The 22,222-nt window shown below is 49.3% G+C and overlaps 1 protein-coding gene across 11 annotated transcripts in view; it reads right to left on the reverse strand.

Moving 5' to 3' along the window:
- NPHP4 (nephrocystin 4) overlaps nucleotides 1-22,222 on the reverse strand; it is a 130,905-nt gene that overhangs the window by 33,300 nt on the left and 75,383 nt on the right. For 10 of the 11 annotated variants that reach the window (XR_004028391.1, XM_030805067.1, XM_030805069.1 and 7 more), the window contains 5 exons: nucleotides 10,911-10,972; nucleotides 8,851-8,961; nucleotides 7,369-7,517; nucleotides 7,029-7,220; nucleotides 6,354-6,541 (listed from right to left, as the gene is read on the reverse strand). Coding sequence is in view for 10 of the 11 variants with exons in the window: in XM_030805067.1 (XP_030660927.1) it covers nucleotides 6,354-6,541; nucleotides 7,029-7,220; nucleotides 7,369-7,517; nucleotides 8,851-8,961; nucleotides 10,911-10,972 (702 nt within the window). In the remaining variant the exon portion in view is untranslated. Of the gene's footprint in view, nucleotides 1-6,353; nucleotides 6,542-7,028; nucleotides 7,221-7,368; nucleotides 7,521-8,850; nucleotides 8,962-10,910; nucleotides 10,973-22,222 lie in introns of all 11 variants that reach the window. The other variant, XM_030805076.1, reaches the window with a different exon arrangement.

Here is a 22,222-nt window from a genome sequence, read left to right on the forward strand (position 1 = left end):
AGGCCAGGACAGGAGCAAAGAAAACAAAAAGGGTTGAAGGCACTAAGCCCAGGGCCAAGGAGGGAACCAACACATGCAGGGGAGACCACACCCTTGGCAGAGCCCCCCGAAAGGTGCAGGAAAAAGAGGTGATGAGAAGAAAGGCCACTCACAGCTTCAAACACCCAAAAACGGAGAAAACCACTCTCAGGAGCCCTGGGCTCCTGGGCTCCTCCAGGCTCACGGGCGTGGCTGCAGGAAGCTTCAGTTCAGGAAGACCAGCGTGCAGAGCCTTGGCAGGAGCCCCCAGCAGCTCTGCCTGGAAGACAGCCACGCCTCAGATGCCGCTCTCTGAGTGGATCTTCCTCCCGATCAGGACATGGCAAAGGCCTGGGAAGCTAGAACCAAGGCATTCTCCCATCTACCCACATTCACTCAGACATCTGAGTCTCTGGCAATGTCAAATTTTGGATTCTGAGAACATAATTTTCCTTAGGACAATTATTCAGGGCTGGGAATTGGCTTGTCTAAATTTGGTGGGTATGGGGCCAGTGCTTTAAAATCTTACATGTCCTATTAACTCTGGTGACGGGATACGAAAAGAATGCCTATCAATTCAAACACACACATGCATACACACACACATGCAGACAACACACTAGAAAATGGGCAGGGGACCTGAACACATGCCTCATGAACAACGATACCCCTGAGGCCAGCAGGCCTGCGAAAGGCACTCAGTATCATCGAGGAAGCTCCGACCACCAGATGCCTCTACATCAGGACGGTTCAAAGAAACAAAGAAAACCAGCGATCACCATGTGACTGGCGAGGACATGGCACTGTCTGGGCTGCCGGTCTCCTGCTGATGGATGTGGAAGCTGGCGCAGCACGAGGGAAACCTGCTTGGCAGATCCACTAAACCTAACGACAGGTGCTGCTCCACAACCCAGCCATTCACTCCCAGGCACACCTCCAACACAACGGCCGTGCGCACCAAAAGCACACTCGCAGCAGCATCACGCAGAAGAGCCAAAAACTAGAACCCATTCCAATGCCTGTTTGAATGGAGCAGCATCACAGAATCACCAGACACTGGGTTTCTCTACAGCCAGGAAAACAGAAACTCTACTGCTATAGACAGAACAGGGACCTCACAGACAAGAGGCCAGCGAAAGAAGTGGGATTCAAAACAGAACATAAAACATGATCCCACCGAAGTCCAAAAAAGGGGCAAAACTGATCTACGGTGGCAGAATTCAGAAGGGTGGTTCCCTCGGGGAGGTGAAGGACTGCGGTGAGGGAGGCCTCTGCATCCTGTTCCAGAGCCCCTTCCGGGCTGGGAGCTGGTTACGCAGATGTGTTCACTTGGTAAAATTAATACCTTTTATAAAAATTAGCTCAAAATGGATCACAGACCTAAATGTAAACCACGAAACTATACAACTCCTAGGAGATGACACAGAACAAAATCTAGGTGACCTCAGAGATGGCTTTTCAGATACAACCCATGCACAATCCATGAGAGAAATAACGAATGAGCTGGACTTCATTAAAATGAAAAACTTCACTCTGCCAAACATACTGGTAAGAGAATAAAAAGACAAGCCATTGATAAGGAAAAAACATTCGCAAAATACTTACCTGATAAAGGACTTGCATCCAAAATATAAAAAGACATCTGTTCAGGTATCTGAGCAGAAATCTCATGGAAGAAGATACACAGATGGCAAATAAGCACATGAGAAGATGCTCCACATCACATGTCACTAGAGAACTGCAAATTACAACAAGACACCACTGCACTGCCTGCTAGAGCGGCTAAAATCCAAACCACTGACAACACCAAATGCTTGTGAGGATATGGAGCAACCAGAATCCTCATTCACTGCTGGTGGGAATGCAAAATGCCCAGCCACTTTGGAAGACAGTATGGTGATTCCTAACAAAACTAAACATACTCTTACCACATGATCCAGCAATCACACTCCTTGGTATTTACCTGTGAGTTGAAAAATTATGTACACACAACACCCTGTACACAAATGTTTCTAACAGCTTCATTCAAAATTGCCAAAAACTGTAAACAACCAAGATGTCCTTCAAGAGGTGAATGCAAAAATAGGCTGTGGCACATATGTGCAATGAAGTATCATTCAGCAATCCAATAAATGAGTGAGCAAGACACAAAAAGCCATGGAGGAACCTTAAATGCACAGTGCTGGGTGGAAGAAACCAGTTTTGAAGAGCTACATACTATATAATTCCAGCTGTATGATGTTCTGGAAGAGGCAACATGGAAACAGTCAAAAGAACAGTAGTGCCAGGGGAGGAGGGGAGGGCTGAATAGGTGGAGTGCAGGGGAGGTGTAGGGCGATGAAGCTATTCTGTATGATCCATCATGGTGGATCCATGATGTCATGTATTTGTCAAAAATCACAGACTGTATAATGCAGAATGAACTTTAGCGTAAACTATGAGTTAGTTCATAATAAGTTTTTAATACTGGTTCATCAACTGTAACAAATGTGTCACACTAGCAGACATGGTGGCTCACACCCGTCATCTCAGCACTTTGGGAAGCTGAGGCAGGAGGATCACTTGAGCCAAGGAGTTCAACACCAGCCTGGGCAACATGGCAAAACCCCATCTCTACAAAAACTACAAAAAAATATTAGTTGGGCATGGCGGTGCATGCCTGTGGTCCCAACTATGTGGGGGCTAAGGTGGGAGGATTGTTTGAGCCCAGGAGGTCAAAGCTGCAGTGGGCTGTGATTGTGCCACTGCACTCCAGCCTGGGTGACAGAGTAAGATCCTGTCTCAAATAAAACTCAAAAAAAAAAAAACCAAAAAAAGGACGTGTCACAGCAATGCAAAATGTTAATAATAGGGGAAACTGTTGGGGTGGGGGGAGGTCCTGCAGGAACTCTCTGTACCAGCTACTCAATTTTTCCGTAAACCTAAAACTGATCTAAGAAAATAAAATTATTAATTTTTAAAAATAATAGAACCATGCACTGGCAATCTGTGTCTTTACCGTACACATGTTATAGTTCAACAACAACAACAAATATATTTTAAATGAGGCTTATGAGAGGCTCAGTCCTGAACTGATGCAACTCCCAAGGCCCTAGGGAACCGTGCCTGTCCAGAGAGAACCCTCCCGCAAGCTGCGGCTGCTGAAGGAAGCCCAGACCTGCCCAGGCAGAGACTCAGCTATGTAAGAAATTGAAATCAGTCAGGTGGGGTTTTTTTAGACTTCAACTTAAGAATTCTGGACTGTGAATTTTAATTCATAATGACAAGAAAAATTTGATTTTGGAGTTTCATTTCTTTCGACTTCAACTTGCAAGGAAATTTAATTTGGGGACTTTCATTCCTCTCTGGGAAATTCATCATGGAAAGGGGTTTATATTCAAGTCAGGAGCATCTCTAAGTGGTTGGCCTTTTTTATTGAATGATCTCAACGTTATCATTTAACTTCATTGCAGAGCCTCTGATGAGCTGTGCTGGATAAAATGACTGGATGGAATTTGGAATGGGAAACAGAGTAAGGAATGAGTCTTCAGCAGTGGGTACAGAGGAGCCTTGAGACAAATGCATTAATCTGATCCATTTTACAGCCTTCTGGGGACATCAGTTGGACTGTCTACCAAAGGCCTCAGGAGGACTGAAAAAGGAAAGGTGGTTGGCTTAGTTGAAGTGATTCAGGAAGTTTGGAACCGCCCTGGTGGTGACCAGCCCCCTCCCCCAAAGACAAAGGCCACACCCCTGGTTGGCCATAAATGTAATGATGAAGGCCAGTGACTGGAAATCCTGTGGGAGCACGTCCTTCCCTGGCTTCACACCTCCATGCAAAGGAGCCTCCTGTGGCCTCTCTCTGCCCAGCCCCCGTGCCTCTCAGCGAGAGCAGCTCAACTGACTAGGGATGGGGAATAGACTAACTGAGCTAACTAACTAACTAGGCTGCTCACTCCTCCTCCCCACTCTCTTCTTTTCAGATCTGCCCACAGGAGAGAATGCAACAGTCCAAGATGTGCTTCCAGGCATGCAGAGAGGCGAGGGCTCACCCCAGGTGCAAAGCCTGCTGCTGTCTGGCCAACCTCCACCTGCATCAAACGCCATCCACATCGGGGGCTGGCGCCAGTGGACACAGCTGGCTCTCACACCAACCAAGTCCTATACCCTCTTTATCATGAATAAATGCATGATAAAGTGATATTTTCATCTCCGCCATCTCCCTCTCTTGACTGCTGTGCCCATGGACAAGAAACAAGAAGCATGCCCTGTTGCACCTGGTGACCCTGGTGCCCAACTGTTTGGCTGACCCGTTCCAATGTTTTGTCTTCTACGCATTTACACTCATCAAATTTTTTCCTCCTACTTTTACTAGGTTTGTTCTGTCTTTCTCCCCCAAACTTCTTAAGTTGAACAATTAAAACAATATCTTAAAGGGTACCTTTCTTCTTCACCAACATAGGCATTTAAAACTGTAAATTCCCCTGAAATTACAATTTTACTTGCATCTCCTAAGTTTTGATATGCAGTATTATTTTGTCATTCAGTTTTAAATAATTAGGCATTTCTATTTTGAGGTCTTCATTGACTCATGGAATAATTAGAAGCACATTTTAAAATTAAAAAAAAAAGCAGTTCAGAGTGGTTGTAGGGGAGGGAGTGACTGACTTCTGATCTTGTGGCATTATGGCCAGAGAAAGTTATAAAATTAGATTTGATAGCGATTATCTCAGTATAGGGTGATGCCTGCTTGGTGAGCTAAAAAATATATATGAATGATGATCAGTTTTTCTAAGTTTCAAAGTATGCTTTAAAATAATGCATATTCTCTAAATGGGATGTACAGGTTTTCTCAGATCACCTTTTTATACTGTATTTTATAATATCCTTATTAATTTCTGTTTGATCAATCTACCGAGAAGTATGTCTAGATCTCCCATGATTGTGGGGTTTTGCCGATTTCTCCTTATAAGTCCATCAAGTTCTCCTCTCTATCTTGAGGCTACGTATGTTAGAAGTTCGCGGATTCAGAACTGTTTCTTTTCCTAGTGAATTACTTTCTTGGTTATTAACAGCCTCCTCGATCCCTAGCGCTGCATTTGCTTTGTGTCTCTGTTGTCAGGTGCCATTGTTAGGCTACTTCATTTGAGGTCAGTATTTTAACATCACTTTTCCCACCTGCCACTTTCTACCTCGAAAGGTGGCAGTGTTTCAGACCCCAGCTGGGTCCCTTACGAGCTGTGTCACTGACCAAGATGGGGAAACTGACCATCAATAAAAATATCAACATGTCAGGTGTGTTTCTATTCAATGTAGCTTCAATCTATTAGTTTACAGTGATACCCAAAGGAAAAATAAGGCACTGGTCCCCATTCTTGAAGGATGCCAGGGAATCACGTAATTACTTCAGAAATTGGCATATAAAGGGAAGAATCAAGTATTATCCAGCCTTTCCTATATAAACTGCACCTTCAAGGTAAGCAAAAAGTTGATGCCGGGAAGTTTCCGGTTTTGGAAGCATCCCAGCTAACAAACAAGGGAGGTGTTCTAGAAGCAGAACGTCACCACTGCACAAATGACACAGCGGTGGGCATAATGGCTGCTGACACAACATAAAAATAAGCAAGCAGACGCCAAGGGCGCAGCGGAGGTGCAGGAGGTGGCGCAAACATCACCTGCTACAAAGAATTCTTGCCAAAAACAAAAACAAGCATCTAATCATGCATCTAGATCTAACTCCCAACTTACAGCTAAAGAGGGGACAGAACAACACCTTTATGTTACCACCAGGATACAAAAACAGAATCCAGACTGTGGGGTGGACGCTCTGCAGTACAATGCGGCTTCTTCAATAAATACATAAAAAAGAAACAACAGAGACAGGTACGGTGGCAGCAACTGCAGAGAGAGACTGAAGAGTCACACTGCTCTATGACTAGTATGGACCTTATTTCTGGACAAACTTAAAAAAATGTTATGAGGTTACTAGCAAAATTTTAACATTGGCTAGATATTTGATGATATTAGGAGTTATTATTTTAGATGGGATATACCAATTAAGTTTATGTTTTTCAAATGAGAATTCCTAATTTTTTAAATATACATAAGGAAATATTCATACATGAAATTATATAATGTCTGGGATTTGCTTCAAAATAACCCTGGCTTGGGGGAGGACGCTGGGTTGGGAGGCAGCTGAGAGCTGCTGGGGCTAAGTGTTTGCTGTACTGGTTCACCGTATTATTCCAATGTTGTATATGTTTTAAACTTTTCATAGTAGCACTTATTTAATAACACTGACAATTTACACACACAGTACAGAATGTCTCGCCTTTGCCACGCACACGAGTACTCACCAGCATCAAAGGTGCCATCTCTGCTCACAGGCACGAGGATGTGGGTCAGGGCGCCAGAGCTGGGCTGGCCGGCCTCATCCAGCTGGACCAGCTGCAGTCGTGGCGTCGTTGTGGGTGGGAAGCGGTAGAACTGGAAGGTGAAATACACAGTCTTTGGCCATGACGTTCCTCGGCAGTCCTGGGCCACTCTGAATCCAACAACAGCTCTGGGTTAATTGAGTATCCATGGCACAGAACCTGAGGGGTCTGATGTGCGTTTGCATAGGGGATGGTCCAGGCACCTTAGTCACTGGGGAACGGTAAAGAGGCTGCCACGGTCACCAATGGAACTGCTTTGCTGTGGTCTCAGCAAGCCAGTCAGACATCAACATTCTCGAGTGTAAGGACACTCCTGGCTAGAGAAGCTGCCTTTGAAGCTACACTAAGATCTAAGACCTGGACAACACACTGTCCACATTTTAATGAAGGACCACAAAAGATGGGGTAAAGCAGCTTTCACAGCATTTAGCATGCTGTGGGTGGGTCCTAGCCAAGATAAGATAAAAACAGATGGCACTCCCGAATCTACTAAGACCTGAGCATAAACAGTTCTGCCAGGTCAGAACCTCAGCAAAGTTTCTCTTCAACACAGGAAATGTGAAAGCCAGATGAGTAACAGAATATTCAAGGATTTACCTGCTAAAGGCAAGAAACTGTAGCACCATCTCGTTGCTTTGTAGACAATCTGATTCCTCCTTCTGAGGGTTAAACATCACGGGGTCTGTAGGGCTGACAGCCTCGGCTGGCTGTTTATTGGCATCTAGAATCTCGGGAAAGCCGGAGGACTGCAGGAGCACCATGGAGGCTCTCGAGGGCTGCCCTGCAGAGCTGAGACACACAGACTCCTCAGGTAGCCTTCCGGGAAAGGGGGGACCCACTGATGCACCTCCCTGTGGAAACCCTGGTGTTCACAAGGTCCAACAGTCTGATGGCACAGCACGTGCCTGGTTCCATCCCACCCAGATCCACACCTCACCTCCTGGTCTGGGTTCCCGCAACAATAGCGGCATGCAAAGGCGTGAACGGCAGCTCCTGTAACTGTTCAGCAATGGATGTTTCCAGGACCAGGGAGGTCTGGCTCAGGTCAGCTTCCAGGTGGGAGATACCGCCCTCCAACGGGAACTCCTGCTGAACAAAACGAGGGCTTCCAAGTGAGGCCACCAAGGACCCCAACCCATAACAACCAACGGTGCTCAGATCTAAGGGGATTCATCGATTAATTGCCTCTGGAGGGTTGCCAGCTCTAGCAAATAAAAATACAGAAGGTTCAATTACACTTGAATTTCAGGTAAACAACAAATAATTTTAGTATAAGTATGGTCCCTGCGATATTTGGGATATACTTACACTAAAAAATTATTTGTTTACCTTAAGTTCAAATTTAACTGGGCATCCTATATTTCATGTGGCAATCCAATTTGTGAGTTGAGAAGCAGTGAGGAAGGAATCCTAATTTTCTGAGCACATCAGGACCACAGAAGATATCTGATGCCTAAGATGGTAAATTCATATCAAAACATGTTTATAGAACAGAATGATGAAGCTTCCTCAATACTCCAAGATAAACCGTGGCACCGAGCCCCTGGCTGGTGTGTTTGGACAGTCTCTTGTCCCCACAGTCCCTGAACCTTCTTGTCATTCACTCGTATACCACCTCCACTCCCCTCCAAGGCCGAGCAGCGAGGAGCTGGCTTGGGAATTGGGATTGTGCTCTCTCAAGCTTCATTCCCAAGCTTTCTGTTTCAGTCCAGAGGAAACCAGGTCACCCTCACACCATGTCTCAGGCACCAATAATAAAAAGCTAGGCAAGCTCTTCACAAACACACAAGCCCCAGAGATGCTTTAGATAAGGCGGCAGAGACTCATGGTGCTAGGAGTGTTTTCAAACAAGGAATTAAAAGAAACTATTTTTCCTCAACATAATTCCAGTTAAGACCAGAGATGCAGTTTGCAGGTGACCCAGCCGACTTTGGAAACCAAACGCCATAGGAATTCCCCAAGGCCGTTGGCAACGCGGGCCAATCTCAGCCAGGAGCGCACCCTGAAGCCAGGACGGCAGGCACCACTCACCTCCTTTAGCTGCTGATAGCAAGGAGGGTCCTGGGGTGCTGGGTGCCTGTCTCAGCCTCTGTCTATAGATCCAGCCACACCTTCCTTTTACTTTCACGTAGAGACCTAGGGGTAGCTTAACTTTGTTTTCATGGGTAGATCACAATCTGAATCAAGCGCTGTGGTATGAAGAACTCATGGGCCAGATTCTTCTTTGGTCTCCAAGACAGAATGGTGGCAACCGTCTGATGCCTCAGAGGAAGCAATGCCCCACCCCCACCCACAACCCAAGGAACCCGCCAAGGTCTCTGCCACCTAACTAAGGACCAGCACAGTGCAAAAACCCAAAATGAGGAGTTGTGGAGCCATTCCTTGGTGGAAGGCGAGGCGGCAGGTGAGCGGCACTTACTGCCTGGGCAGGGGAGGCCTGAGAGCCATGGGGTAGCTGCTGTGAAGTAGGCCTGGCCAAGAAGTGCTGAGTCAGGGACCGCGGAGAGGCCGCCAGCTGGGAAATTGACAACTGGAAGGAAAGAGAGCACAGATGAGGGGCTCAGAAGCTTGCCAGTCCATCCACAAAGCTCCCAACATGCACTGGCCACACCAGGGAACGAGGTAGCCCTGGATCCGGCCACGGAAGGGAGTGATGCCTGCAGCCTCCTGGCCACGGCAGCTCTGGAACCTGGGACCGCTTCTCAAGTTCCTTTATTTAATGACAGAGAGGTGATTCCATGATCTCCCCCAGATCATAATATCTGAATAAGAATATTATTAACAAGGAAAACAAGCAAGAAAGGAGAAAGAATCTCAAGCTACAGGGGCGGCCTGGCCTCTGCCTCTCTGTCCCTTGCCAGCACTGGACTGAGCACCTCCAAGGCCTTGCCAGTTCTAGCCTCCTGCGTTCCTATCGAACAAACCTCCCTGTTAAGGCAATGACCACCTTGATGGCCAATGCAGGCTCTGGAGATAGCTGTGGATGGAGTCCCGTGCCAAAGTGGCATTACTGTGATGGAGTGCCTACACCAATGTGGCATTACTGTGTAGCCTCGGGCAAGTTAGCTAACCTCTTTTTGCCTCAGTCTCCTCACCTGTAAAATGGGGATAATAATAGTACCTAAACTGCAGGACTGTTAGGAGAATTAAATGACAATCCTGGCTAGGGTTTGGCATAGTACCTGGCATGCGGTGAGCCTTCTAAAAATACTGCAGATATTTGGAAATGAGTGCGGCTTAAAATACTGATACGGAGGGGTGGGGGCCCACGCACTACTGAAGACACGGATCTCAAACCCGGACTCTAACTCCAGTACACACAGCCAGCACCTGAGACATTCACTGTCAGCAATGACGGCTGGCCCACACCGGGTGCTGGCAGAGAGGCCCCAATGTATGAAGAGGCACTGAGGAATGAATGGGGGACGGGGTGCATGAAGCATCCACAGGGGACCCTGGAAGCATCTTCAGGGAGCAGAGGAGATCTTTGGGGCCTGCCCAGCTTCCCTCAGACCCCGTAAGGTATCGTGACCACTCAGGGTCACGTGGAAACTGCTCCAGGGAAAATGCTAGGTTGGGCCAGCAGGGAAGCCCGGGAGGCCGTCCACAGACTCGTGCCTTTAGGTGAATCCAGTATTCTTCACTCGTGATCTAGTTTCCTACTGCAGATGACACACTAAAGCTGCTTCCTGGAGACAGCCGTGGATACTGAATTAGTCAACTTTTCTAGAAAGTCAATTTCCAGGGTGATGCTGGCAGACAAAGTCATCAGCAGGAACAAGCCACACCTGACCTCACTGCACATCACACAGCCAAGGCCAGCCTGGAGCCACAGGTGAGCGCCACAGGTGTCTCGGGACTCCAGAACGGCAGCCAAGCAGGAGCTCAGCTCAGATCACTGGCGGGCAACGGCCCAGCGGGAAGGAGCCTCTCCTCTCACCCAGGAAGTTCCAGCGCCATGGGGATCTGTGCCGTCAGACATGCAACTGCCAGCAGCTTGTGGTTCTCAGCAGTGCCACTGTCTCCACCAGCATCGGCTGCTTGGCCGACAGGGCCAGGGGTGCCTGGTGGGTGCCCTGGACATGAACAGCTGCCAGGCACCCTCCTGGTGGAGTTAGTCTGAGAGAGCAAAGAGGGTAAGGACCACACCTCGATGTCTCCCAGAAAAAGCAAAGGCCGTCCAGTCCTGAAAGAGTTGCCACCATGAGCTGTAACTGCCAGGGAGATGTGGAGACGCCCCATACAGCAACACAGGGGTTACAAGCAGCAGTGCCACTAAAAGCCCGCACTGGGAGTCAGAACATCAGGGACAAGCTGCACAGACAGGGCAGGAGGGGACAGCCCTGCCGCCACCAGCAGGCCCTCCCCAACCACGCAAAAGCACGCAGGGAGCCACTGTGCTTAAGGGGGGACAGAGGGTTTTCTTGCAAGTAATTGACTCTGGAATTCTGAAGGAGGCCGTGGGGGGCCTGGACTTACCCCTGGTCCCACAGGTGAGTTCTGCGGGGCGGCGAGACCTCGAGGTGCTGGCGTTGGCGGGCCTGGGAGGAAGCACAGTGGGGCAGGAGAGGGAATGTGTCAGCCTGTGTGGGGGGCAGTGGGCCCCTGAACCCCCACACAATCAGGTCTCCACAGGCCTCACCACCTTGTCTGTAACAGGGGCGACCGCTGCTTACTGCTCAGGGGCAACAGCAGCAAGAGCACCACCCAAAAGCGTCGCTGTCTATCTAGAGCCTTGGCATGCACCAGCAGCCAGGAGAGGGGGTACAGCTGGCCTCGTCCTCGTGGTGTGCACCCCTTGTTCTTCCTGGGCCAGCAGGCCTCACAGCTTGGGGTGCTTGGAGCTCCCCAACGCGCTTCTCCTCACTAGTCATCTCTGCATCTTCCCTGCCCAGAAGAGCTGGGGTCTCAGGTTGCCCCAGTCTTGCAGCTCCCTGACTCAGGCTGTTTTGTTAACCGAGAAGCTCCTGAGCAGACACTGCCAACCTGGCTCGCGGCCTCACGAACACCCACTAAGCACAAGCTGTCCGCCAGGTCCTGCTGAGGATTCTCCATGCGGGCCCGGTAACACTGGGAGGCCCACCTGGGGGAGGCAAGGCCAGCCCTTCATGTGGTCCCCCTGGAGCCAGGGACTGAGAACAGCCTTGGCTCTTTATAAGGCCACAGCTGCCTCCCAAGCATCCAGGGGCTGCCTACAGAGCCAGCAGCCTCCTCCCAGGGCCACCTATACCTGCCCAGCCCCGCCTCAGCCCAGCTGGCATTTGTGCTGCTTCTACAACCCCTCCCCAGGCCACATGGACACCTCATGGCCCAGCAGCCCCAGGGCTCTCAGCCCCTGCACCTCAGCAGGAGGAAACCCCAGCATCGCTAGAGTCTCTGAAACCCACCAGGCTCCTGCCACAGCGGCGCTGGAGCGTCCACAGCCACTCGTCTCTTACAGTCATTTCACATACACTGCCATCTGCCTTTGCCCGCCATGACACCACCAAGCCAGACCCCAAGCCCATCCTGACAGGGCCACCTCTGCCCACTCAGAGGCCAGGGTGGGAGCTCTGCACACTGAGTCATCTGCCTGGCTTCCCTGAGGCCCACAGCCTGGTCTCCAGCCCATGTCTTGTCCCCGCCTGGCTCATGACAGCCTCCTTCATGGTGACAGGACTCTCCACTGCAGCAGACACCACCACTCCCCATCGGACTTCCAGGATAACCCAGACCTCTGGAGAAATCAGACTTCCCCCATGGCCCCGTCCCACCTCCCGTCACCCCCATGTGGCCCACATCTTGGGCCCAGCAGCTCGTCTTCCCTCCCTCTCCTGTGGCCTCTGCTGCCATGAAGGTTGGGCAAACAAATCTCCTATATGTCCTGGAATCCTGAATTCCTACAGCACAGAACACGGGCCGGCACTTACGGGACCTACGGACCAAGCACATAGCACAGAGGCCTGTGACATCAAACACTGGGCACTCTGGAAAGAGACTGCTCAGCCACTTCCTGTTCCGCTCTGAATCCCAACAAAAGAAAAACAAGGAAAATGCTGTTGACCAAGGAGAAACCTGCCCTAACACCAGAGCTGCGCGACCAGCTGATCAGAGCCAATCCCCGCCACGCCTCTCCCAGCAGCTTCCAGAACCCATCCAAGGAGGTGCTTCCCCAGCTGCAGGATCTGGTGGAAACCCTGCTAAGGGTCTGTGGGTGGGTGGAAGGCATTGGGGCAAGGCCAGAGGGAGCCCCCAACCCTCAGAGGATCCAACTGCCCAGCCTGGCGGACACGGCTCCCAGTCCAACCACCTCCTGGGCAGTGCCCATTTGGCCCGCCCAGCTCTTCTGTAACCAGCCACAGTAACATGGCTCCAAGGAGCGCAAAGACTCTGGTCAGAGGAACCTGCCCTTCTATAAATGAGCTCACGTGCTCGGAGGGTGTTAGCAAATGATCTAGCAAGCTCTGCTCCCCCAGGAAAATATCATCTCACTAAAAGCAAAATGCAGACGAGGATTCTGCAGGGGCCCAGCTGTCCTTAAAGCCGGTGCCTCTCCCCAGATTCCCTGAGTGCCTCTTACAGTCCATTTCAGAGCTCCATACAGCAACCCCCTGCCCACCTCCTCCCAGAAACAGCCTGAAAGATGAGACAGCAGAGCAGCAAGTGCAGCTCCACTCCGTTCCTCCGTAAATGGGAACCCGGAAAACTCCGCAGGCTGATTTTGATAATGAGGACAAATTGCCGGAAATGGCTCCATTATCTTCTGCAGAGACAGCGGGCACTCAGGGGCCAGCCCTCCGTGCCTGTGTGCGTCCTCTCGGAGGAAAAACCTGGATGAAAAGTTAAACCTTCCAAGCACATCTGAACTTCTCGCATGCATTTTATTTCCCCGTTGTCTCAAATTTGCATACAATGTGGAAAGTTTTTTCAAGTAACTCTTTATATCATGACTTATGCAATTTTTTTCTTCCAAGAGAGTAAACCTACCTACAAGGCCATTTAAAAAGGCCATTAAAGGTGGCCATTTAAAAAGATACCTGGTGGGAAGCCCAGACCCCCAGGGCCCAAAACACAGATCCATCCGGTAAAGCAAAGCAAGAAGAGACACAACAAGGCCACAAAATAACTCAGTTTCAAATCTCTTTGTTTTAATGTTCGATGTGGTTATGGGTTAAGGTGCTTCCCAAACTATACTCATAGTCCTGCCCAGAGGACAGTGCGGCCGCCAGGGAGCACCCGCTGTACTCCAGGCCCCAGGAGTCTTCCAAAAACCACGGTGGAGTCTGGGAAGCCTGACTTCCGCCACATAACAGGACTTGGCTGACACAAGCACCTGGGCCAGCAACTAAACGGGGAGCAGCATGCATGTGCACAGGACACAGGCAGGAGCAGCTGCGGTGAGCAGATGGACGAGCACAAGGCTGTCTGGGGCAGCGCTGTGACAACAGCAAAACATCATCAGACACAACCCTCCTGCAAATGGAAGCTACCTCAGCAGAACCCAGCAGATCCTGCATGGGGCAGGGGAGCAACGGGATGGGAGGAGACCAGCCAGTGTGTGCAGACCTGAGAAGGCAGCCAGGGCAAGTTAAAAAGTGACTACAGGCTGGGTGTGGTGGCTCAAGCCTGTAATCCCAGCACTTTGGGAGGCTGAGGCGGGCAGATCACAAGGTCAGGAGATCGAGACCATCCTGGCTAACACAGTGAAACCCCGTCTCTACTAAAAATACAAAAAATTAGCCAGGCATGGTGGTAGGCACCTGTAGTCCCAGGTACTCGGGAGGCTGAGGCAGGAGAATGGCGTGAACCCGGGAGGCGGAGTTTGCAGTGAGCCGAGATGGCGCCACTGCACTCCAGCCTGGGTGACAGAGCGAGACTGTCTCAAAAACAAACAAACAAAAAAAAAGTGACTACAGCAGGTTAATTTGCATAGCCATGAAGGAGGGGCTCTCCCACACGAGTGTCTAGGACAGGAACAAGGCAGGAGTCTCTCCAAATCGCAGCACTCCAGATCACGGACGCCTCCCTGACAACAAGCCAACTCGCTGTGCTCCCCCAACGCCCGCAACAAGCCCCTGTCCCCAAGGGTCTTTGTTTCTAGATAGCTTACATGAATGTCTCCCTTTTGCCTTTAAAATCTCTCCTTTTGTTGGAACCAACCCAAATGTCCAACAACGATAGACTGGATTAAGAAAATGTGGCACATATACACCATGGAATACTATGCAGCCATAAAAAATGATGAGTTCATGTCTTTTGTAGGGATATGGATGAAACTGGAAAACATCATTCTCAGTAAACTATTGCAAGGACAAAAAACCAAACACCGCATGTTCTCACTCATAGGTGGGAACTGAACAATGAGAACTCATGGACACAGGAAGGGGAACATCACACTCCGGGGACTGTTGTGGGGTGAGGGGAGGGGGGAGGCACAGCATTAGGAGATATACCTAATGCTAAATGACAAGTTAATGGGTGCAGGAAATCAACATGGCACATGGATACATATGTAACAAACCTGCACATTGTGCACATGTACCCTAAAACCTAAAGTATAAAAAAAAAAAAAAATCTCTCCTTTGCTCCAAGCCCCCAGATGCATCTACAGTCTGACCCTGCACACACAGCCTGGGCTACAATACCCTGCTAGTCCCAAAGCAACTTCCCTGTGGAGAGTACGTGCCCATGGCTCATTTCAGGTTGACAACATTAGACAGAAAAATGAGATGGAGTTTCACCGTGTTAGCCAGGATGGTCTCGGTCTCCTGACTTTGTGATCTGCCTGCCTCGGCCTCCCAAAGTGCTGGGATTACAGGTGTGAGCCACCGCGCCCGGCCCAGATGCAGAACTTTTCTTAAGAATACTAATTAGATGACCAGTCCAGCCAATATGGTGAAACAGTCTCTACTAAAAATACAAAAAAATTAGCCAGGCGTGGTGGCATGCGCCTGTAGTCCCAGCTACTCGGGAGGCTGAGGCAGCAGAACAGCGTGAACCCAGGAGGTAGAGCTTGCAGTGAGCCGAGATCGTGCTACTGCATTCCAACCTGGGCAACAGAGCGAGACTCTGTCTCAAAAAAAAAAAAAAAAAAAAAAAAAAGAAAGAAAAATGAAAGAAACCCACAGTGTATGTGGGTGTGCTGGCAAATTTGTGGTAACCACGCCCATTAGACATGCTAGAAAACGTGTATTCATACATTGCCCATAAAACTTAGAGTAAATTAAATTTTAGTTTTAACAGTCATTATAAGACACACCTGTAGGTCCCTGATGGCACCTCAAGTAGTAACACAGTCAGCACAGAACAGAAAGCTGAGACCTCCATGGCAAGCAGCACGATCAGGTGCCTCTCCCAACACGGAGCCCCTCCGTTCACACCCCTGCGGCAGAGGCCTGGGCTCCCTCACTGGGAGGGGGAATCAGCGTCTGGCTGAGCCACCACAGGACCCTGGTTTCAGGGAAATAACCTGGCGTTAAGAAGAAGAGCACAGAGCCTGGCCAACATGGTGAAGCCCATCTCTACTAAAAATACAAAAATTAGCCAGACATGGTGGCGCGTGCCTGTAGTCCTAGCTACTCGAGAGGCTGAGGCAGGAGAATTGCTTGAACCCAGGAAGCGGAGGTTGCAGTGAGCAGAGCTCGCGCCACTGCACTCCAGCCTGGGCAAAAAGAGTGAGACTCCATCTCAAAAAAAAAAAAAAAAAAAGAGCACAGAGACTCACTCAGCTCTTCCACGGCTGCTCCAAGAAGCTTGTGGCCAGCGGGGCCCTGATATGGGGTCGCCAGCACACACCTCTGGCCCAGAGCCAGATCTGAGAAGCGCAGGAAGAGACTAAGTCACTGGTTTCCCAGGACACCAGAGCCAACTGTGATCCAGAAATGGTCCACATGGATTTCTAGAAACAAAGAAAAACTTAGACTTCCCACTGCGGCAGTTTTTGCCACCTCTCTGAAGATTCCTTTTCCCTGACGCTCTATCACTCTCCAATCAGTCTCCACTTACTGAAAACTGCAGTCAACAAAATCTCAAATGTCTACTTTTCTGTCAATTTAGCTTCAAGAAACTCAAAAGCCCTGCACTCAACTATAGCACAGGCCTCAGGAGGCAAGGCAGGGCCTGCACTCTGACCCCAACCCTGGGAGGCCACACGTCCCACCTGGTCACTGCCAGCGTCTTCACACTGCCTCTGCACTCACCTGGAGGGGGACCTGCAAGAGGATGCAACCCACACACAGTCTACATGCAGGAGAGACAGGCACACCCTCAAGCCAATGGCTCTCAGCATTGTGGGTGAGTTGAATGGCAAAAGTTGTACGGTGAACAAATAATGCTCAAACACGCTCACGGGGACAATATTCCCTAGAATTCCTCCTTCCTCCACCCCCAGGGAGATCATTCCATACATAAGGCAGAGAACAGAAAAGAACATTGTTACCCAGAGTAATAATACCACTAAAATCACAGCCCAAAACAGAGGAAGGAGCTCTCCAGCCAAGCCCATGGCCGCCAGGTATGCAGCTCCCCGCAAAGGAAGCGCACTGGGCTTCGCTTCTTCAACACGCACGTGGGCCAGGAGATGAACAAGGATAGGGCTGGGGCAGGAGGCAGCCTCCCTACCAGCAACCCTCTCTCACTTCCAGTGTCACCTCACCAGACAGATTAAAAGTACTGACTACCAGCTGGACATGGTAGCTCATGCCTATAATCCCAGCACTTTGGGAGGCCAAGGCAGGAGGACTGTTTGAGTCCAGAAGTTCGAGATTAGCCTGGGCAACATGGCAAAATCTCATCTATACAAAAAAAAAAAAAAAAAAAAGCCTGGTGTGGTGGCATGCACCTGTGGTCCCAGCTACATGGGAGGCAGACGTTGGAGGATCGCTTGGGCCTGGAAGGTGGAAGCCGCAGTGAGCCATGACTACGCCATTGCACTCCAGCCTGGGCAACAGAGTGAGATCTTCTCTCAAGAAAATAAGAAGTACTGACTACACGAGGGGGGCCTCGGCGCTGCGGTGTCCATATCCTGACCTAGGGTTTCACTGAGCAGCTATCTGTCCCCTCAAGCCACATAACTTTTCAATATGCATGCGCGTTGCCAATTAAAAAGTGAAAATAGAAGGGGAAAGGAAGGACGTGTTTTCACCACCTTTACTTTCCCACATCCATGGATTCATTTTCCAGCAAACATTTTATCAGATGCCTGCGCTATGACAGGACCACAGAAAGAAATGAAGATAAGGAAACAGCTCAGTGGAGGACGGGGCTGTGGTCTTCATTGAGATGTCTTCCTAGGCTGAAGGGAGCAGGAGCCTCTCGACATCAGGACACATGCATGGAGGCCAACGTGTCCTTTCTGGAAATGTGAACCGGGTCACGAATGGGGTCCCCACAGCACCAGTCCCCTGTGGCCCGACTGCCCCAGCAGGAGCCAGGTGGACCCCCCCACCCTGAAACGCACCTGTCCTCCTGGGCCTGGCAGTGCTGCCAGCCTGCCACTGAGCAAACAGGGGTCAGCAGAGGGCTGGACGAGGGGTCCTAACAGAGGAAAATGTTCATTTCGCTGAGCAACTGCCCAGCTGAGCAAAGCTGCCTGCATTTAACTATGGGGTCAGCAATTCCACGGGAGAGAGAAGTCCTGAGGGAGGAGGGAGAGAGGGCAGCATGAAGAGGCTGTTGCTTAGCAACTCATGGCAGCTGGTGGAAGGCAGGGACGGGCCAGGCCTTGGGCCTTGGGCCTTGGGGGTAGAGTGTGGCCCTGTTAGGAACAGGGGTAAACAGATGGCCCCAAAAGGCAGGTGAAAGGAAGGACCAACGCTGGTAAAGATGCAGTCTCTGGGGTTTGAAGAAGGGTTGCAAAAAGTAGCTTCCTTTCATCAGGCTGTGAAAATAAAGGATGAGTCAGTATCTAGTGGTACTCTAGACACTAAGAATTCACACGGCAAACCCACCTGAAAAGCCTTTATTCCTAACTATTTGTAGGTAAAAAGCCATTCTTCCTAAGAGTTTGAAAACAGGAATGGGAAAATGAGCAAAACCTAAGCAGAGATCAAGGGGCAACTGGATGATGAGTGAGCACAGGACTCTGTGCTGCAGGAGTCCAGATCCCAGGCAGCCCAGGAACAGGAGCTGGTTCAGCAGGCCCAAGCCAAGTGGGGAGTTCTGTGACTCGCCAGAGCCCTGAGCTGGGGTCACCTCCAGGGTCAGTTTCAGAAGTGTCACCTCCCTTGTCAAAGCCTTGCTCTGACCCACTCTCCCATTAATTCTCCAGCAAAATGCACCCTTACCACCTGCACACGAACTTCCATTCCGTGGTTGGAGGGTGGCCAAAAAGCTGCTCCGTGGCCTTAGACTCTGCCCCACCACCATGTGATTGACTGAACCACCCTCACCCAGGGCAAGGGAGCCGCTGTCTGTCGGAGAGGATGTTCCAGACCAGCTAGCAGCACAGCAGGCACCATCGGGGCAGGAATCTAACTCCACGTGTCCTGGGAAACACCACAATTACATGTTTGCAATGACCCCTTCTACATGGCTGTTTTCAAATCTATTAAGCAAACAAACCAAAATTCTGACACCACCAGAGGAACGTTCAAAAGCAAAATATAGGTCAGGGAAATTCCAAATTACAAAAAAATAAAGACTGGGTGCCCTCTAGCGTCTCAATGCACACTCTTCCGTGGTAAGTGATGAATGAACCTTTGCTCCCTTGCAATGTTTCAGAGAAAATAAAAAGGATTATTCATAACCGAGAGCCAAAGTACCTCACTTAAAGTGACAGCCGCATATCATTAAGATCTCCAAAGGAACCATATAAGTTGGTGAAATACTGAAGTATGAAAAGTTTCCATCATAAGTTAAACACTAGCGGATATTTAAAAGTCTCTTATATTGGGTTTTGAGAGGCAATGTCTTCTGATGCTTGGAACCTGGGCTGAAGGTAATCATTTAACGTGACATGAATGCAGCCATAAATCCAAATTAAATAAACTCAGTGAAATCAGGGTCCATCCATGTAGATTTGCTGGTCCCCAAACAGTGACTGAGAAGTAGATTATGCTGCTACAGCTCATTTGCACCACCATTCAACTCCTGGTCCTTCCAGTAACCAAGGCACACTCCTCTCTGCCAAGGATATGACAGTAAATCTTCTGGTGAGGAACTCAAAGCATTGTTCCCCACAGCTCTGCACCTTAAGAAGTCAAGCTAGGCCAGGTGCGGTGGCTCATACCTGTAATCCCAGCACTCTGGGGCCAAGGTGGGTGGATCACCTGAGGTCAGGAGTTCAAGAGCAGCCTGGCCAACATGGTGAAACCCCATCTCTACTAAAAGCACAGCAGGCTTCTAGAAGGACAGGCTGCTTCTCACCTGTCTTCGTCCTTCTCAAACAAAAGAAAGAGTTGCAGGAACTACTCAAGTCTATGCATTCGCTGACGGCAAAATACAAGAATAGCTGGGCAAAGCTGGAATGCAAGAGTGCAGCCAAAGTGGCAGTGGCAGGGAAAGACCCTGGATTGGGATCGGGAGACCAAGAGCCCCAACCCAGAGGCAGCCACTATCTGTCAATTTCACCCACCCTGAATCTGTACTCTCTTCTGGTGGTTTTCCTTTAGGGAATAACCCTCCCAGCCCTTAACCATACAGTCGGGATGGCCCCAACCCCCACACCAAGAAGGGTGTGTGACCAGGGCCAACTGTCCCCACCCCCATCCCCATCAGGTGTTACATGGTAAAGACAGGAGGACTCCCACTGGAACAACTGAGTCAATCAGGGCCTTTCTGTTGGGATTCCTAAGCCCAGGATTACCTGGGAGCTCCTGGGCTGTGTGGAGAAGCTCTACCTGGAAAGAAGCCAACACTGAAGAAAGGAGAGCTTAAAGGGGAGGGGAGGGGGAAGGGGCATGGGGGAGAGAGATGAATAGATGGAGTCTTAATGGCATCCTTTGAGTGCTGGGATCCAGCCATGCCTAACATCAGCCCTACCTCTAGGCTTTTCTGACACATGAGCCAATACATCCTCTCTTGTTGAAGATATTTTGAGTCAGGTTTCTATCCCTTGTATACAAAAGGGTTTTGATTAATTCATTCACTCTACAAATATGTACTGAATGTTTTACTGTGGGCCAGGACTCATCAGACAATGTACAGATGAATGAAACAGTCCCCACTGTGAGCTGCTTCAATGATAAGACTCTTCAGTGTGGTGCAAATAAATGCACCAACTATCTGCACCTCTTTACCTTCCAGGCATATGATGAGTCAAGTCCCCAGTCCCCCTATGACTTGGGAGGCCACGTGGCTACTTCTAATCCGGGAGCGGGAGAAGTGATGTGTGCCATTTCTGGGCCAGAGCCATAACTGATGGTACAAGATCCGCCCAAGGCCTCCCTTTCCTGCTGGTGCAACCCAGCAATATTCAAGACGGCAAACACCCTCTGGGACCAGGATGAGCAGAGCCACCACCAACTGCAATGCGCACACAGCGAGGGTGAGAAACAAACCTTTTTATTTTAAGCTACCGAGATCTGGAGATTATTTGTTACCATAGCAAATTCGACTAATACCCTCTAAGAACAATGGCAGGGAAGGAAGGAGTCAGACAACACACAAGGATATAAAATAAAAGGTGGTGTTGGCCGGGCGTGGTGGCTCACGCTTGTAATCTCAGCACTTTGGGCGGCTGAGGCGGGCGGATCACGAGGTCAGGAGATCGAGACCACAGTGAAACCCCATCTCTACTAAAAATACAAAAAAATTAGCCGGGCATGGTGGCAGGCGCCTGTAGTCCCAGCTACTCGGAGAGGCTGAGGCAGGAGAATGGCGTGAACCCGGGAGGCGGAGCTTGCAGTGAGCCGTGAGCCGTGAGCCGTGAGCCGAGATTGCGCCACTGCACTCCAGCCTGGGCGACAGAGCGACACTCCGTCTCAAAAAAAAAAAAAAAAAAAAAAAAGGTGGTGTCTGCAAAGGGCTGTGGGATGCTGAAAACAAAGCTCTGCCATGAACAAGACCCTCAGGCAGGGCTTTACAGATGAGTACAGGTTTCCATAAGAGAGGGCAAGGAAAGTTTAATAGATGCCTTTTTAAATGTGGGAATATTTAAAGACATTTTCAAGTTGTAGGTAAAAAGGAAATAAAAATGGAACTCAATAATGCAGGAAATAACACTCCAAACCAAAACCTATGAAATGGGGTAAAAGATGTTCTTGGAAGAAAACTGCAGAATCTAAAATGATTTTATTATGAAACACGATGAGCAAATAAGCTAAGAATTCCACTTTTCAAAGAGGATGAATAAAGATATAGAATTAAGATTAAAGAAAAAATTAATAACTTAAAAACAAGAGAACCAGTAAGTAAAAGTAACAGCTGATTCTTTGAAGAGACTGATGAAATATACAAACCTCTCATAAGCCTGACCGAAAAAGGAAGAGTCCTCCCAAGATAGAAAGCAAAGGAAGGAATCTAATCACAGGGGCATATTGAATGTTTAAATTAGTTACAAACTTTATCACAGCATCCTTGTAAACTAGAGGAAATTGGCCATTTTTTTAGAGGATGTGTATCCCAAAAGTTAACACAAGATGAGGTGGAAAACATAAATAGACCAATAACCATGAAAAGAAATGTAATTGGTTGTCAAAAATCCCTTCAGTGCTTTCACGGAGAAGTTTCATCAGACCTTCAAGAAACAGGTCTTGCCTTTTGTTTAAACTCTTTTAAAGCCCAGAAAAAGATGGACAGCTTCCTCTGGATTATGATATGACAAGAGAAAGCTGCAGATCAGGGGTCTGCAAACTATGGTCCACAGGTCGATT

Source organism: Nomascus leucogenys, chromosome 24 (genome assembly GCF_006542625.1).
Source record: "Nomascus leucogenys isolate Asia chromosome 24, Asia_NLE_v1, whole genome shotgun sequence".
NCBI classification, from domain to species: domain Eukaryota; kingdom Metazoa; phylum Chordata; class Mammalia; order Primates; family Hylobatidae; genus Nomascus; species Nomascus leucogenys.